At 42.8% G+C, this 16674-nt stretch overlaps 2 protein-coding genes and 1 long non-coding RNA gene across 9 annotated transcripts in view; 1 reads left to right on the forward strand and 2 right to left on the reverse strand.

The window, feature by feature from the left end:
* The window catches only part of LOC129732023 (uncharacterized), a 23450-nt gene continuing 6776 nt past the window's right edge, over positions 1–16674 (forward strand). Inside the window, exons 1-2 of the long non-coding RNA XR_008729142.1 lie at positions 1–43; positions 146–194. This is a non-coding gene — a long non-coding RNA (uncharacterized LOC129732023). The remainder of the gene's footprint in view (positions 44–145; positions 195–16674) is intronic.
* Positions 2883–7681, reverse strand: LOC129732020 (erythroid differentiation-related factor 1). The gene is made up of 5 exons (XM_055692476.1): positions 7006–7681; positions 5974–6947; positions 4054–5913; positions 3677–3997; positions 2883–3616 (listed from the first exon to the last, which is right to left on the reverse strand). Exons 2-5 carry the CDS (start codon positions 6945–6947, stop codon positions 3004–3006), a joined length of 3768 nt encoding a protein of 1255 aa, XP_055548451.1. The 5' UTR covers positions 7006–7681; the 3' UTR covers positions 2883–3003.
* Positions 10485–16674, reverse strand: part of LOC129732019 (dynein heavy chain, cytoplasmic) — a 25594-nt gene continuing 19404 nt past the window's right edge. For all 7 annotated transcript variants that reach the window (XM_055692475.1, XM_055692474.1, XM_055692473.1 and 4 more), the window contains 3 exons: positions 14523–14640; positions 11117–14458; positions 10485–11060 (listed from right to left, as the gene is read on the reverse strand). In XM_055692475.1, the coding sequence (XP_055548450.1) occupies positions 10617–11060; positions 11117–14458; positions 14523–14640 (3904 nt within the window). In that variant the 3' untranslated portion in view covers positions 10485–10616. The remainder of the gene's footprint in view (positions 11061–11116; positions 14459–14522; positions 14641–16674) is intronic.

Genomic DNA, 16674 nt, shown 5'->3' on the forward strand with positions numbered 1-16674 from the left:
TCATTTTTATGCGCGTTTTACGAAAACCTGCGGCGATCGAATTGTGAGTTGTAAAAGAAAAAAGCGACAATTATAACAAAACGTTTTTATGTGTTTTTTTTTATGTATTTTTAAAAAAATGTTTGTTTTTTAAATAAAATTGCAGGCGTCAGAAGATGGCTGAAACGCAACAGTAGGCCGAAACGTCACGCAAGGTAAGAAATGTTTTGTAATTGTTCACCGAAAAATATCAATTAATACGATACATATGAAGTAACGGTGATTATACCAACAAATAGTTCGTAAAATAGTCTATCATGGTGTGAGAAAATCCAGGGAACGATTGTATAACAATTTTCCGTAAACCATTGCCCCGAAACCAGTTTCCCCGAAAGATATTTCTCCAAATGTACCGATTCACCGCAGATCATTTCCCCGACAATTTTTTTCCTGAATGTACCAAATCCCCGTAGATTATTTCCCCGAATGTACCACTTCCCCGAAAAATATTTTTTCGAATGAACTTTTTTCGCAAAAACTGCAGTAGTTTTCTGCTAATGCACGATTCTTTTGTTCACACGAAGTACTAAAACTCCGGTTCAAAACGTGCGTTGATAAATAGAAATAAGTTATAACTATTACTGCTCCACCTGCGCTATGCATAGTAAGGTGGGGCAAAGTGTTAAATTTTCCAGAACCAAGTTGTTTGTTGGTTGCATTTAGGGGCCCGAAAAATTTTAAACCTGCCGGAAGTCGATTGGTTTTGATTCCGCCTGGCGCATTGAACTTCGAATTTGTATGGAAACGTGTATGGGAAAACTGGTTTACTCAAAAGGTTGAAACACGAAAGGCTGAAATTCGAAATGACCCGGTCGTGGCGAGCGAGCCAAGCGTGCCCGACGAGCGGACAAACGGGCGGCTCATACCACCGCACGGCCGGACGCCCCAGAGTGCGTTAAGGCAGAAGCGCCGGCAGGCGCACGACGCGACACCTACGCAGACCGGGAGCACGCGCAGACCACCGACCCGGAAGTCCCGTAGCCTGAGTCATCCCAGTCTTCAGAACTAATCCTTATCTCGAAGTTATGGATCTAAATTGCCGACTTCCCTTACCTACATTGATCTATCGACTCGAGACTATAAACCTTGGAGACGTGCTCGGGTTCAGTACAAGCTGTTGAGAGTTTGCGTGCCCCAGTCTTCGATTTTCGAGAAGGGAATATCGACACAGCAATTTAAGACTTTCATGGCTAGTATGACTGTTGAACATGTTGGCTTCTCGAAGGAAAGGATTCATGTTACCATGAATCGGCACGTATGCGGCACGTATCCCCCGCGTAGAAAGCGACTTTAGTGTATTGCTCAAAGAACAATATGTACAACAAGTCACCATTTTTAAACAAATATTGTATTTAAAAAATTAGACAAAACCTTTCTATCTTTCCTACGTGAGATGTTTGAGCACGGTTCCAGCATGCATGCATGATTTCGGGGAAATGTACACTCGGGGAAGTGGATTTTCGGGAAAATGTTATACACTAAGGTCGCTTTTTACGCGGTTTTTTTACGCGACTTTTTTTACGCGGATTCCGGAATTTACGCGGTTTTTTTTACGCGGATTCCGGAATTTACGCGGTTTTTTTTTACGCGGATTCCGGAATTTATGCGGTATTTTTTTTTTTTTGCTCGGATTTCGGTTTATCTTCACTCAGAATGCAAAATTAACGCAGGTTTTTTCTACGCGGATTCCGGAATTTACGCGTTTTTTTTACGCGGATTCCGGAATTTACGCGGTTTTTTACGCGGATTCCGGAATTTACGCGGTCTTTTTTACGCGGATTCCGGAATTTACGCGGTTTTTTTTTACGCGGCACGTATCCCCCGCGTAAAAAGCGACTTTAGTGTATTCAGGAAAACGGTACATTCGGGGATATATCATTCGGGGAAATAACATTCGAGAAACCGGGTTTCGGGGAAACGTTATACAACCCCAGGAAACTTAAAGGTGAACTTGGACGGTGTTTTTTTTTCTCATACAATTTTACAATGTCTTTGCACTTCACGATTTTGAGAGTATGAATCTCAGCATCCACCTAATAAATGGTGCTCGATTTGCGTGGTGTAGAAAATCGATCGAAGTTTCATACACGTAATGATTTTCGAGAAAATTGTCTTGCAAAACTCGAGCATGGAGCTTCACCTTAACCCATCCCCGGCGAAGAGAAATCAGATTTTACCTTAAAATAAGATCTTCAAACTTTTATTACTCGGAAAATATCTCATATAACTACAACGTTCAAAGAAAACGAAAACACTTTCGCATCACGTTGTGACCTTGAACTTGAGCGGCGCCTTTCACGTGTGTCTGAACTATTCTCGGTACGTAGTTAGAAGAGGCCGACTTTAGACCGTGCCAAGACAGCACTTGTCTCCGAGGATGATGCCAAAACTAAAATTCGTTCAATGGTGTGCTGTTTGTGAAGGGAAAATTCGTTTCCTGAATTTTTAGACAGAAAAAAATCTCAGCGAGGTTAACGGTATATATGACGAAGGACGAGCGACTGTTTAAGTGTTTGCGCCGCAGATTTGACTGACAATCATAAAAAGTTAATGCTTCAATGTAACAAACGAAGCTTAGGATTTTTTTTCTCATTCATGAAAATGCTCGTGTGGAGCTAATCTTTTGAATACGTGCTACGTCTAATTTAATTTTAGCCTATCTTCTAAACGAAACATGGCCTCGGGGAAGAGGTGCAGGAAAAGTTACGAACGAATATACGAATATGTGGGTCATCATACCATGGTTTATTTTTTTATGATTCAAGAAGCATTGTTTTCGTTTTGCAATAAATGCGTCACTTGATTTATGAGAAATTTTCGGACGAAGCGAAATAAACAGCACATGATGCCGTTGAAGGGTAAACAGATTTATTTGTTATTTTGCAGCAAACTAGGGTACAGAGATACTGACCTTTAAGCTTTGAAGCCAAGTTCGACATTTAAAACAGTTCGACGGAATCGTATTTAACTGCTAGTCTTATCTAGATCACAAATTTTCTGTAGCAGATTCACTAGGTGTAAGGCAAGGTCCTTAATCACATTGTTGGTGGCCGAGTTTGAGCCATTTGTCGAATCGTCGGCAGTCCGTACGGGTCGTTTCTGTAAGGTCAATCCAAACATGGCCTTGTAGTGGGTGGCTTGCCGGTTTGACTCTCCCTTTTTTGACGGACCCAACGCCAGCAGGCACAGCTTTGCTAAAGTTTTCAGTATAACTTGGAGACGTTTTTCGAACAGTTCGAGAAGCTTCTGGGTTTCTTCAAAATTTATGTTGTTATTAGCTGTGCTAACCACAGACTTAGAGGTGCAGAGACACTCGATCATCGGCTGGCTTTGTTTGCAAAGGTCGACCGCCTGTTGAAGAAACCTAAGCTTGGCTGGAATCGTTTGAGCTAGCTCGCACTGGTACTCTTGCAGAGCTATGCGTTCCATCTGAATCTGCAGAAACTCCTGGGGTTCGCTGAGACTTTCGAACATTTTGGCCGCCTTGTCGTAGTGCAGCTTGCACAACTGCAGCGTTGTTTTTCGGCGATGTTCTTCGGTAGCGGAGCGGAACGAAAAGTGGTAATAGGATGCGATTCTGTAATGGAATAAGAGTCAAAATGAAGTTTGTGATACGATTGGACAGTGTTAAACTTACCTATGATGAATCAGAGCCGCTCGAAAAGCGTACAGAACTTGTCGAGATCCATTTTGCTCTTGATCACATATCTTCAAAGCTCTCTGAAGCATATCAACCACCTCCTGTTCAACTTCCTCTTGATCGTGCCCTCCATCACGGTCTGCTTCGCTGTAATCTTGCAGCTGTTTTGCTAAATTAAATGTGGCCGTTGACAGTTCCCACGTCACCAGGGACCAGAGATCGGGGTTCTCTTTTTTCGATCCTAATACTGCAAGCGCTCGTCGGTAATGCGCAAATGCCTCATTGTAGAATTTTTTCTGCAGGATCACGTTGTTTGGACTGGAATGAACAATAGAATGTATTATCACGCTATAACCATTAATTTATTTACCAACCTTTCACCAACAAGATGTATATGCGCACGAAACCGCATAAATCTGCCCATGTTGCAGAGCAGAAACGCTAGATTAGTATGATCGTTAACGGCCTCAAACAAGGCAACGCCTTTCTGCAAGGAATCGTACGATTTTTTCGCCAGCACCTGATAGAGTGGCTCAACGCTGGTATTCTCACCAGGTGCTTTTTCGAATGGTGCTCTCTCTTCTTCGGGAAGCTCCCAAAAGCGTTGATACTCTTCCTGAGCCCAGTGCATATATTTAACGCCCAGCTCATTTCGAACACTTCCCAACCGTCGATTCAGCTCCTCTTTCGCATCTTTAGAGGCGCTAGCAAGAGCAGCCTCGTAGCAACCACAACTGGTAACCATCAGTTGCTCAATGTTATCCACTGGGGCAGGCAGAGATTGCTCGACACCATCGCCGATATCCTTCACTAATTCGTCCATGATCAGTTGATCAACTCGGTTCTCCTCTTCGAATTCTTGTAGATGACCTTTAATAGTGTCCCATTTCTTGGCAAGTTGAAAGAAACAATCGCCTATCCGACCAAGAAGCAACCCACGCTGTGAGGACACACAGGATATGTACTTGGTAACAACCTGTTGACACCGTACTGCTGAGTACAGAAAGCGCAGAGAAGTTCCATATTTCTCCGACGAGTAAAACCACTCGGCAAGGGTTGCATAGGTAAGGCATGCCTTTTCGAAAAGTAAAATTTTCAAATGGACATTCCAAGATTTGATGACTCCTATTTCACCCTTCAGTAGGAGCGATCGCGTGTCGATTTCAGTCGGTGTATCATCCGGGATTGTTTTCTTTTTCTCGAGTTTTCGTTTATTTCGCTTCTTGGAGGCTTTTTTGCCGGTTTCACATGGTTCCATCTCGCTTCCATTTGCCTCTGCTTTCCAACCCATGGGTATCGGAATATCGGGCTCGGCGATTTTTGGTTCTGGTTTCAGCGGGCTGTACGGTAGCGGAATCGGATCGTCAGATTTTGCCATATTCGGGTGAGTTTCTTCGTGATAGATTTTTCGTTTTTCTTCTGCCTTTTCTTTTTCTCTGCTTTTTTGCTCTTCACTGCTGTCAAAGTACTGCAAACAGCTTAAACCGTCGGCAATGTGCCGCAGAGCAATTTCGCAGCGTTCTTCGATATCGCCGACTAGCGGCGGTGGTCTCGAATTGTGTCGCCATCGACTTCCTCCATTGCCACCATTATACTCCTGGAGGGTTTCCTCAATGCTTTTGATGGCTGCTTCGAGTCTGTTTCGTATGTGGTGCTTATCCTGTACATATTCATCTGTTTGGGACGGAGGACTAGCATCTGTTTCTTCATCCTCTTCTTCGTCGTCATCCACGTCCAGTGTGGTGTTAAACTTTGGGGATCCCGGATCCGTTTCGGCTGGGATATGCAGGTCGGAGAGTATGTAATGGGAGGAGGTCACTATCTGAGGGTACTTTTCCTTAGGTAGCAGCTTGATACAGTTATCCAGTAACATCTTAATGGCACCAGCCTTGGTTGCAGAAATCCCTTCGGGAGAATTTTTCATATTTCTAGCAACGGTGTACAACAGCATGGCAACGGGAATAGTGAATGGGTTTTGATTTTTTTGATCCTCTTCATCGGTTTCCTCCTCGTTTTGTGGCTGACAGGCTGCATGTTTCTGGCACAGAGTAGTCAAATCATACAACTTCACGACATCGTCGTTTTTCGCTTTGAACAACCAATACGTATGGCCAGCCTTGGTAGCGTTAGCTTTCAAAAATGCCAGAATATTTTGGGCTACGTTTCGAATCACCTTCGGAGAGAACTTTGAATCTTCCAAATGCGGTAAATCTTCCGTTTTAATCAGTTCGTACCTGTGAAAAAACAATGTAGTTATTGAAAAAATCGAAACATCTGAACCCTCCTTTACCCACCTCTGAACGATCCCATCCAGATGGTAACACATCACGACCTCCGGTACATTACACATCAAGTTGTCCAACCAGTAGTCGATACCGGTCAGCACATTTATTGGCTTTGTTTCGTCTCTCAATCGCAAGCTGATACAGGGACGATTTGCGCCGCCGAAAATCGGCATATCGGTACCAATCAACATTCGAATATCCTCGAAGGTCCAAACAACGTTCCTATTGAAAACGTGATTGGTTTCTCGTGGATCCGGAAAGTTTTCCTCTTCGTCCGGTTCTGGCAGGATCGGCCCAGCCAGCGGCAGGGGCTTGAATTTCCGACACCCAGCATCGTCATCCACCAACAGTTCCCGCTCGTCATTCTCCACCTCTTCCTCGGCTCGCAAGCTGTAGTATAGAAATTTCGAGGTCAAGTACTTATGTGCCAGTGCTTCTCGCGACTTTGTATGAATTAACAACTTTTTTTCACTGTCACTCAGACTGTTCAATATGTTTTCATATAAAAACGAACGCAGCCAGTGCCATTCGCTTTCCTCCTGGCGAAGTAAGTAACGAGCCACATCAAATTCATCAATTAGCAGCGTATTTTCGATCCGATGGACTATCATCGAAATGACGCTCTTCCTCGAGTAGGGCAACTTCAACAGCCTTTTTATGTTTTCCGCATCCGAAACGACGTCCACGCCACCAACGCAATCGGGAAACATATTGGCCATCCGAAAGCTGCTGAAACCCCTCTGGTGTGATAGGAACTGCCCCAGTCCGTAGGAGTTGGCCGAATTATTCAACCAATTCGAAGGAGGCAGATTCAAATCGGTATTGCATTTTAGTCGCGCAAACGGTGCTGTACTTTGCACGTTCAGGAACCGAACAATTGCGTTCGATTTGACTTCATCTTTTTCAACTGATTGCGTCATGGCCGGGTCCTCCGAATCGTGATCCGGTATTGACGCGCAAACTTCGAGATCAACATTATCCATCTGTAATATAGAAGCTACATTTGAACCTTGAATCGATAATAACACACATTTCATTTACCTTCAACTTTTGTTTATTAAATCAGATAAAATCCGCCCTTCCTTTATATACTTATAACAGTTTAGTTGTTTAAATGTGTCATAATTCTAGAAAACTTGAGAATAAACGAGATAAACTCCATGAAATTCAATTATGTACCAGCTGTTTTTGACAGCGTATGCACACACACGCAAAACAATCAAAAACCTCAGAAAACAGTCAGTCATTTTTTCGATCACAGCGCTAACATATGTGAAAATTCGAACTATCGCCGTCCGGTCATTACACCCCTTTGGCATCACGCCATGTTTCAAGGGCTAACATCTCAACATATGTGTAAACGAGATAGCACATCACCGCTTCTTTTCATACATCTTTATCTTACTGCTGACAGCGGGCACAAATTAATTTGAGCCCAGGACATGAGTTCATTGTCATTCACTGTTACTCGGTATAGGGATGCCAAAGGCTCGGGTCATTAGCCGGAATTTTTAAGGTGAAACGGGACGTGGTCGCGATCAACTCGAACTTTGCAATCTGATTTTCTCTTGATTTATGAAGACTACGTACATGAAACTTTTATTAGTTGTTTTCACAACTGTTGCATGCCTGAAGTAGCAATATGAGTGCTGTTTATTTAGTGGAAGCCGATTTTTTACGCTCAAACTACAAAAGTAAAAAAAAATGTATAGGAAAAGACCACAATCCTGTTTCACCTTAAAACTGATCTCCATTTTTTTGGAGCTGACGAATATTAAAAAATGTAAAAAACATTGAGAAATGCATATTTTGCCATACTTACTTTCTTCTCTCAAATCTTCACCATTTCGAAAACGGCCACAACTGCACATAAAACTTGTCGAGAGTCACTTCACTCGCCTGACCATAGTCGAGTCGAGTAGGTTTCCGTTTAATAGCATGCCTGACTCGCCTGTTTAAAAGTTCGTGACTCAGTCATATTTTAGTCGACTTCTCTAATATGACATATTCGAGTCGTCAGTGATTGAAATTACTCAACTAGTACGTAATAGGATCCTAAAGTTCACTTACTTTTATGGCGACAGATCGTTGAGATCCTGAGCCGAATCGGGATACGCCTCCACAAAACTCGGTCTTGGGCTGCTCCTCTCCAATCTCGTCGACAGCACACATCCAGCGTGTGCGAGGTCTGCCGGGAAGTCGTCGGCCTTTATCCGGTTCTCTGCTAAATATTATTTTTGCCGGTCGCTCATTCGCCATCCGTGCTACCTGGCCAGCCCTCTGTAACCTGCAGTGTTTTATCAGCTTAGCAATATTAGCGTGTTTGTATACTTCGTACAGTGCGCCACACTCCATTCTCTAGTTTGCCTCCGAGTATTGATAGCAGGATTCTACGTTCGACGACCCCATGCGCTCGTCGATCGGCCTCCTTACACGTCCACGACTCATGTCCGTTTCTATAGAACGTAAATTTCGTACGGATCTGTAGATTACGGGACCTAAGCTGGCTAGGCAATCCGTAATAAGCCCTATTCGCTGCCGCAATCCGTCTCTCTTCACTCCGCGGCTCACCTCGTTGTGACGTGTCACGATAGTACCAGGATAAAAAAATCGTCGACCGCTTCGAAAGTATCTCCATCCATCTCCACCACAGCACCAACACTCGCAGAACCAAGCTTAGGAGAATGACTGGAGAGCGACATTATACTGACGACTTTTCTCTCTTTTCACTCTAACAGCCTCATGCATGAGCTGTTCATGAGAGCTCACATACAGCTACAGCTTAACAAGGCAAAGAAACTGTCTTGTGTTGCGTACTACAGTTCATTCTTGCGCATGTATTTTGTTCTTTCGGACATGACAGCCTAGTTTGCTCAGTGTGACAGTCTGCTGATCGGCTGTGGCTGTCATCGACTCGCATTTTTTCGTTTCTCCTTTTTCACAGACCGGTGGCATATTGAATACAAAGCAAACCGTTTCCATTGTTGATATTATTTCCCACGTAAGAAAAAACGTGCTTCGCACCATCTCTCTTTCATTCTTTCATCGGCCTTACTGTCGTGTATCATAATCACCTGACATCCCGCTCAGATTCGTGCTGAAGGATGTCGGAAGATTATAGACTGTCATTTACGACAGCTTGGAATAACCAACAGACATAAGGAGATGAAAACTAACAACCCGTATGGAGTTGCATGTGTGCTGTCGTCTGTTGCTGTCGGACTGTTTACCGAACGCATGGGAAACAGAGAGAGCTGTGCAATACAATGAGTGCCGGATCAGTTAAAAATTTGCTGTCATTGTCTTGCAGTCATTTTCATAACAGTGCGCACTGCGCAGAACTACCACGCTCTCTGCCAGTCATGTTTATGGTGAGTCCAATTCTCGCAGCTTTCCTTCTGAGAGCCGTAAAGACCTCCTCAACAGCTCTACGGTTAACACCAATTATATTAATGTCGTCCACGAAGCCCAGAAGCATGTCATAATGATGGTGCCGCTCGTCTGCACACCTGCCTTTCTCATTGCACCTATTAAAGCTTTGTTGAACAGCAAGTTAAAGAGCCCGTCACCTTGCTTCAGCCCATCTAACGTTACGAACGCGGCCGGAAATTCACCCTCTCCTGACGCTTGATGTTATACCGCCAAGCGTCGCAAGTAACAGTTTTATTAGTTTTGTTGGAAAACCATGTTCAAGCATTACAGTAACTGTTCGCTAACTGGGCGACGACCGCTTTCCAGTTATTGAAATCAGCTCGATAACTGAGATATCATCTCAACGCCGAGGGGGATTTCGATGGATAACGCTGCCTTGCGACAATTTCATGAAGGATTTTTGTTCATGAGTTGATCATCAAATAGGGAAGCCACACTTACAAATTTATCTCTCAAATAAAGATTTTAAGCTTTGCTTTTAAATAGCGAGTACATTTATCAGCAATATTATTGTTTTTGTGTTTTAAATATGCACGATTAGAAAAACTAAGTTTTTAATTTTCGTTCTCAATCCACATGGCCCCCGTTCGGTTTTGATATTTGACGTTTGTTGTCTTTTTAACTGGGAATTCTTCCAGTTAGCGAGCGCCCAGTTAAAGCAAGCCCAGTTAGCGAATAGTTACTGTATTTGCTACAGCTCTTTGCGTTTCACTGTATCGCACGCCGCCTTGAAGTCTATGAACAGATGATGTGTCTGCAAGTTGTGTTCTCGAAACTTATCGAAGATCTGTCTTAAGGTAAACATCGGACGTTGCAGATCGTCCCGCTTAAAAACCGCATCCGTATTCTTCAACAAATGCTTCCTCCGATCTAAGTCGCTGGAATAGTTAGTCTACGTCTCTTCTTAAGATAGAGCATGAGCCCTTCCAACCAGTCCGTTGGTAGTTGTTCCCTCAGAACATAACCTTAGGGTAATCTGGTATATTGCACTATACAGCCGCTCGCTCCCGACTTTGATGTTCCTAAAGGGTCCTAAAGCGTATTCCTTAAAAAGGATATTCTTTAGCAGTACACGCGAACGGTTAACGTAGAGTATGATTAATGAGTTTATTAATATATCTTGTAGAAACTAGGTTGTGATTCCCATTAACTTGTAACAATCTGCCACCGAATAAATATTATTGTAAGCAATATTAATATACGCGCATCCAATACGCATTCTAGTTCAATGCAGTAGAAGACAAAACGGCTACTCCCCGTTCGTAGAAACTATGCGGATCCTGACCGGGTGCAACGGTCATATCCACCGTGAACAACAATTCCGTTCGGGTCGAATTCAAATACACTGGAAGCGTCAGCTTGATCGCACGAGCTCCTTCCGCATCGATACGGGTCCACTTGAGCAGGGTCAATGGCAGCTCTGTCATGATAGCCGAAGTTAGCAGCAACTGGTTGTTCTTACACTGAGCGCCTTGCAATTTCAAGCCCGATATACCGAAGCTACTGTCCTTAAGATTGTCAAAACCATCGGAGCCGTTTTCGGTAATCGTAACGTTCAAGGTTAATTCCTCCAGGGACCAGCTGTTGGCCTGAGCAACACACTGTCGTGTGGCTGTAATGTAAGCCTCTGGGTTAAACAAACCACCCAACCATACGGGGAAACTCTGTAAAAGAAGGTACAATTTAGTACTGAACCGTAAAAATCATTTCGGTAACTTACCTGTAGCTCCTTAGCACCAGCTTGAGAAACCAGAGTAGAAACTTTTTGCAACTGTTGCACTCGGTGGCTGAAATCGGTAACCCACTGGATAACGGTACAGCCAGCCGGTACGGTGTAACGCCGCCAGCCTGCCGGCAAAATACCCCGCACCAGTTCGCTAAGCATTGTCCGATGATAATTGGTTTGCTTCTTCTCGCCTTGACAAATGAGAACCACATCCTGCAGATCACTGACAACGGTTTGCAATAATTTCGCTCCCGAGGAAACTTCGCGTTCAAAGTAACGATACAGTGGATCTTTAATATTTTCTACAGTGCGTTTGAGGGTGGCCAACTGCTTCGGCAGTAGCTCTAACCAAGTTAGAGCACTGTTATGCAACGTTTTCATCCACGAGGGACGACCATCCTCCTGTCTAGTTTGACGGGTTTGCGTTGCCAAGCTCTCATCGTTGCTGTAGGCCAGCTCATCATCATCCTCCAACTGTTGCATTTTCAGTAGTTTGCTGATCAAATCTGTTCCACGAGTGGTTAGCAATACTTTCTCCGCGTTGTTTGGTAGACCCAGCCAGGACGGGGTCTGGCGATCAGCCAGCGATTCAATCCACTTGAGGAAATGATCTCTACGTGTTCCGTCTGGCATAGTGATATGCCGCTGACCGTTCGGTCCACCGGCTACTCCATCCACGTTGGCTACTAGTGCAAATTCTGCTTCAAAGCTGTGCGCCGTAAACAGTTTCGATAGGAAGGAAGAAAGCAAACGCTGATCGAAGTCGTTGTCGATTTTACCACCGTAGATACTTTGCGAAAGCAGCGTTACTAGTGCGTCCCACGGTACTTTCTCCGGGGGTAGATTAGTGCGGCCCATTGCGGTTGCGTCAATCCAGGTGTCCAAAGTATCGCAAGCTACACGCAAATCGGATTCGTTGAATTCGTACTTCTTGGCCCAGCCTAGCGGTACGTAGCGCAAACGTTCCTGAACGATGGCGTGGAACCACGACAACAGGAAGTAAAGACGTGCCCGTTCGCTTGGTTGCTTCATCATGCGCGCTGCCGGAACGGTGGAGAAGGTACGCAACAGATTGGCCCGAATGCCTGGTGGGGGTTCGTACACGAAAATACGTCCTGCTCGTAGAAGATTGACTGGAACTTTCGGATTGATTTCCATTGTGAGGAACAGTCGGAATCCGGAATGCGGCTGTAGCGAGTGCAGCTTCTTCTCCAACTGAACCAACCACTGTGGAGCCAAATGGACGTTCTTCAGTAGCACCCATCGTCCTGATTTACATGCCATGTTGATAACGCGTTCGGCTTGGTTGAAACCTTCCGCGGATCCGATAGCGATGCTTGTGATTTGCTTGTTCAGTTCAGCAGCCAAATCATCCACTCGCGAAGATGCGTCGTAACCCGTGACAGAGCAAAGCAGAGCTGGTGTGTTACTGGTAAGTTCTTTTTCGACACAAGCACCGAAATCGATTTCTTTCTCGGCTTGGGGCATAAAATCTTCACCCAGAACGGTGTCTACAAAGATGTGTGCTGCTGCTATGACGCGATCCGGACGGAAGGCTTGAATCAGTAGCAGTTGATGCATAGCAGCTGAAACAGAGGTTAGAGCTTTAGATTCATCCCAGAGAACTGGAACATTTTGCTCAGGAGATCCTTGTTGCAGCCAAGCTGAAAGCTCTGGCATCAATTTGATTTTATCTAGCAGTTTGCGGAACATTGGCAATCGGTTGGACAAACGTGTAACAGATTCCAACTGTTCAGCATTAACTCCATCGATGTGGTGCGCAGACGAAACCAATCCTTCTTTGTTACGTAGGAAAAAGCTGAACTCCTGGTCCAGATTGGGCTCACTGGTACCTTTCAGATGGATTCTGCAAAGCAGAATGGCGAACGTGAGGCGATCGGCATGCAGCATACCTCGGGCGACTCGCTCGTAGCATACACGGTACAAATCTGATGTAATGATAGATAAACGTCCAGTGTGATCAGTCTTGCCTTCCAATCGTGGGTTATTATGTAACACGTTGCTAAAGATGTTTAAGAACATTTTCAGAGAATATTGGTACAGGAAGTGCACTTGATTTAGGCTGTCCATCGTGAAGTAAATGTTGCTGCAAGCTTGCGATAGCGAGAGGTATTGCTGAGAAACGGTTTCAATTTCGGCAATAACCTTGTCGGTTTCCTCGACTTTCTGGCCAATATCGGCTGCTTCCTTCTTCAGTGTTTCCAATGTTGTAATAACTGAGTCATCATCCAGGATCTTACCCTTAGCATCGTTCAGCGCTTGAAGCAAACTCTTTTCAAGCTGGCGAAGACGCAAATGGAACTCACCCTGAAGCTTCAATAGATCCGAACGTTTTTCATCAATGTCTGGTCGTTCTGCCTTCAAAACTTGGTTCAAGCACTGCGACTGCAGCGAGCTTCTAGTCACGGTGAAGTTTACGAATGTGACACGCGAGCAAATATCCGGTGGAAACTCTACAGTAGGGTCACGTGTCGATAGGAAGATCACGAAAGACGGTGACAAATCGATGTCCTGATCACCGAGGGTTATGAGTACACGACCGCCAGTGCGACGCAACTCTCGATTCAAAACGGGGTTCAAAATTGGATCGTAGTTCTCGACGTCCTGTACCAGTAGGGGATTACCGAAACGCAAAGCAGACTCCAAATTCTTACGAAATGAATCATCGAGGAAGCTGGTTTTAGTGATTTTCTTATCTTTAAACTCGTTCATGATGAACTCGGTAGCCTGTCCGGAAGGATCGATAATCAACGGGTATCGATTGAAGCGTTTCAGCATAATTGCGTTTTCAGTGCAAAGATCGTCTGTTGGTAGTGCATTAGCCTGCCAGCGCAGTCTTTCATCTGGGTTGGATAGATATTCGGTACGAGCAATATCTGCCCGGAATTGTATGTTCGCTGCTTGCAGATGCTGACACCAGGTGGAGAACAGATTGCTACGGTAGTGCTGATCGAAGTACCCACCGTAAGCGATAAAGGCTGCTGACAGCAGCACGTCTCCGATGATGGTCGACATCTGCGAGCGGAAAGTTTCGCTGGTCGCCTCCCAGCGTTCCCGTTCGATGACCAAACTCTTCAGCAACGCAATCGACCGGTCCACTTTGGCTTGTACATTTTCAAGATCGGTTTTGATGGCTTGAGCCTGTGAGATGAGTTGAGCGTATTCTTCCTTGTAGGAAGCGATGCTTTGTTCGAGTTGTGCGATAAGTTCCTTCACTTCTTGGCCGTGCTTGATGTTGGTTTCGGCACGGTGTTCCAGTGATCCCAGCTCATCGCGGAGCGGTTCAACGCGCTTTAACATGTCAGCGTACTCGACCTGGAAAAGTTTGATCATTATTGGTTGGTGTTGTCATGATTGAAGTCATTCGTATGGACATTACCTGTGCGATAGCCCATTTGACCATGGGACCACATGCCATTGAGGCACGATTCACCTTCTCGAAGTTATAGTCCGGATTACTGAGATATCTGGATTTCATCTTTTCACGAACATCGTCACTGTTTCAGAGACACAATGGAAGAGTAAAATGTTAACTTCGAGGAAATAGGGTGAAGAGATTTCGTTTTAATTGAAGCAGGATTAGATGGTTAACTACAGCAAGATTAATGATTATTATTATTTACAACAGCTGCTGCAACCAGGAGACTATTTTACAAGCACATGCACAATTCCACAGAATGTATTTCAAGCAGCGTCTTAAAAGTAATGAAAAATCAAGCAAACTTTGTGACTGTCATCACAATATCATACACTCATAGTTTAGTCTAGGCCAATTTCAAATCTAACTAATAGAGTTACAACTCCGTTTCCTAAGTCGGATAACAATAAATTTATTCATTTTGGTTTTACTGAAGAGAAAAATTATAGAACTTATTTGTAATTTGCATCCACGTGCGTACGAAACTTTGGTTAAATTGATAAAAAGTATTTTTGGTAAAATTCAAATAACAGATTGAATGAAAAGAATTATATTTTAATGAAATTCATATTCATAATGTATAAAAAAAATAGTTCCAATAAATAACAGAAATAACAGAAAACTAAATTAAAAACAATTATAAAGAAAAGTTTTGTGCAGAATTTTTAAATAAACATGTTCGGAAAAATATATAAAGTCCCATTAGAATTTCAGTTAAAAACAATACATTCCCAATCCACACGAGAGTCACAAATTAAATAGTTCTTTTTTCTTACAATTTTCACGTGAATGTCTTAAAATAATATAGAAACAGTTTTTGTAATCGATTAACTGTTACTTTTTATAGAAAAATTTGTGCGAATTTTTTCACAAGAGACACTGAAGCAATGATTAAAAAACAAATATTTCATTTTTTTGTCTCTGTGGCAATGAAATTGATTGATGATGAAATTATTTTTTTTAGAAACGAAAGTATTTTTTCTCAGTAAGTAGTCACGGTGATAATTTGAAGTACGAGTGGCATTTTGTCTTAGATTAGTCACCAAGTCATTAAGAAGTACGGGTAAATTTTTCTGGTAAATTCATGGTGACTTTTCATAGCAATAGTTTCCTTAATTAGTCACTGTGACTCTCATATAAAAAAATATGTGTCAGAAGTTTTGTTTAAAAGAATATGTGACATTTTTGAGCAAATATGAGTCACAGTGATTTTGGCAATCGTCTTTTTTGGTTTAAGCAAATATCAGAAAAAGTAAACATCGGGCTTTGTCCGACAAATGTTACTATTGAATCACCGTGAATTTTTAAAGGAAAAGTATATTAAATTTGAATGTGGCGGAATTTGATTAATTATCCCTTTCCAATCAAGTAATAAAAGAAGGATTACTTCATTTTAATAAGGTCACATAGTCCCTTAAACTAACGTTGAATTAATATTTTCTCACAAGAGCACTCATATCAAGTAATTTTTTTGACGAATCAAGATAGGATCTATGATCGTTATCGAGAAGAATGCATCTCTTTTTTACAGAAGCCACCAAGAATAATTGGTGACGAACACCTAAAGTTCATTGGCTCACTAAAATGGAGACGATGATTGCTAAAATCGGTAGAAGCGTGTATTATAAAATCAAACCATGATATGATTTAGACGTTTTCCTGGAAAACGTTCATATATTTTGTAACTAGGTTTTAGCAAGACTTACATATGAACAGACATTTTCGCAAAAAGAGCAACAAATTCAATTTTTCGTTTTTAGAGAATATTCTTAATTTTACTAATGCAATCTAAAACCTTATTTTTATGAGGGCACATGAAAATTTTAAGGGGTAGGCCATATACTTTTCCCACGATAGCTCTTGGCATTTATCGCAATTCCGCAACTTGTTTTATATTTTTATTTATATGTACACAGTTAATCATTTCATCGGCGACATAAAAAAAATCTGAAATTTCAATGTTCGGGATTTGGTCACAAATAAATTATTTTATTTTGAAACTTTGTCACGGAAAATATTCATGAATGAAAACACCACTCGCGGTAATAATTAAAAAAAAAAAAAAAGAAACGTTTCTGGTTTCTTCTATAAATATCACCAAGTTGAAAATATG

The sequence above is a fragment of the Wyeomyia smithii genome, chromosome 3 (assembly GCF_029784165.1).
Source record: "Wyeomyia smithii strain HCP4-BCI-WySm-NY-G18 chromosome 3, ASM2978416v1, whole genome shotgun sequence".
Taxonomy (NCBI): domain Eukaryota; kingdom Metazoa; phylum Arthropoda; class Insecta; order Diptera; family Culicidae; genus Wyeomyia; species Wyeomyia smithii.

Excerpts from the sequence above, each read along its gene's own strand:
- LOC129732020 (XM_055692476.1), bottom strand. The coding sequence starts at position 6,947 with ATGGATAATGTTGATCTCGAAGTTTGCGCGTCAATACCGGATCACGAT. Across the intron at positions 3,998-4,053 it reads ATACATCTTGTTGGTGAAAG|TCCAAACAACGTGATCCTGC; the intron begins GTTGGTAAATAA and ends TGTTCATTCCAG. Across the intron at positions 3,617-3,676 it reads GCGGCTCTGATTCATCATAG|AATCGCATCCTATTACCACT; the intron begins GTAAGTTTAACA and ends ATTCCATTACAG.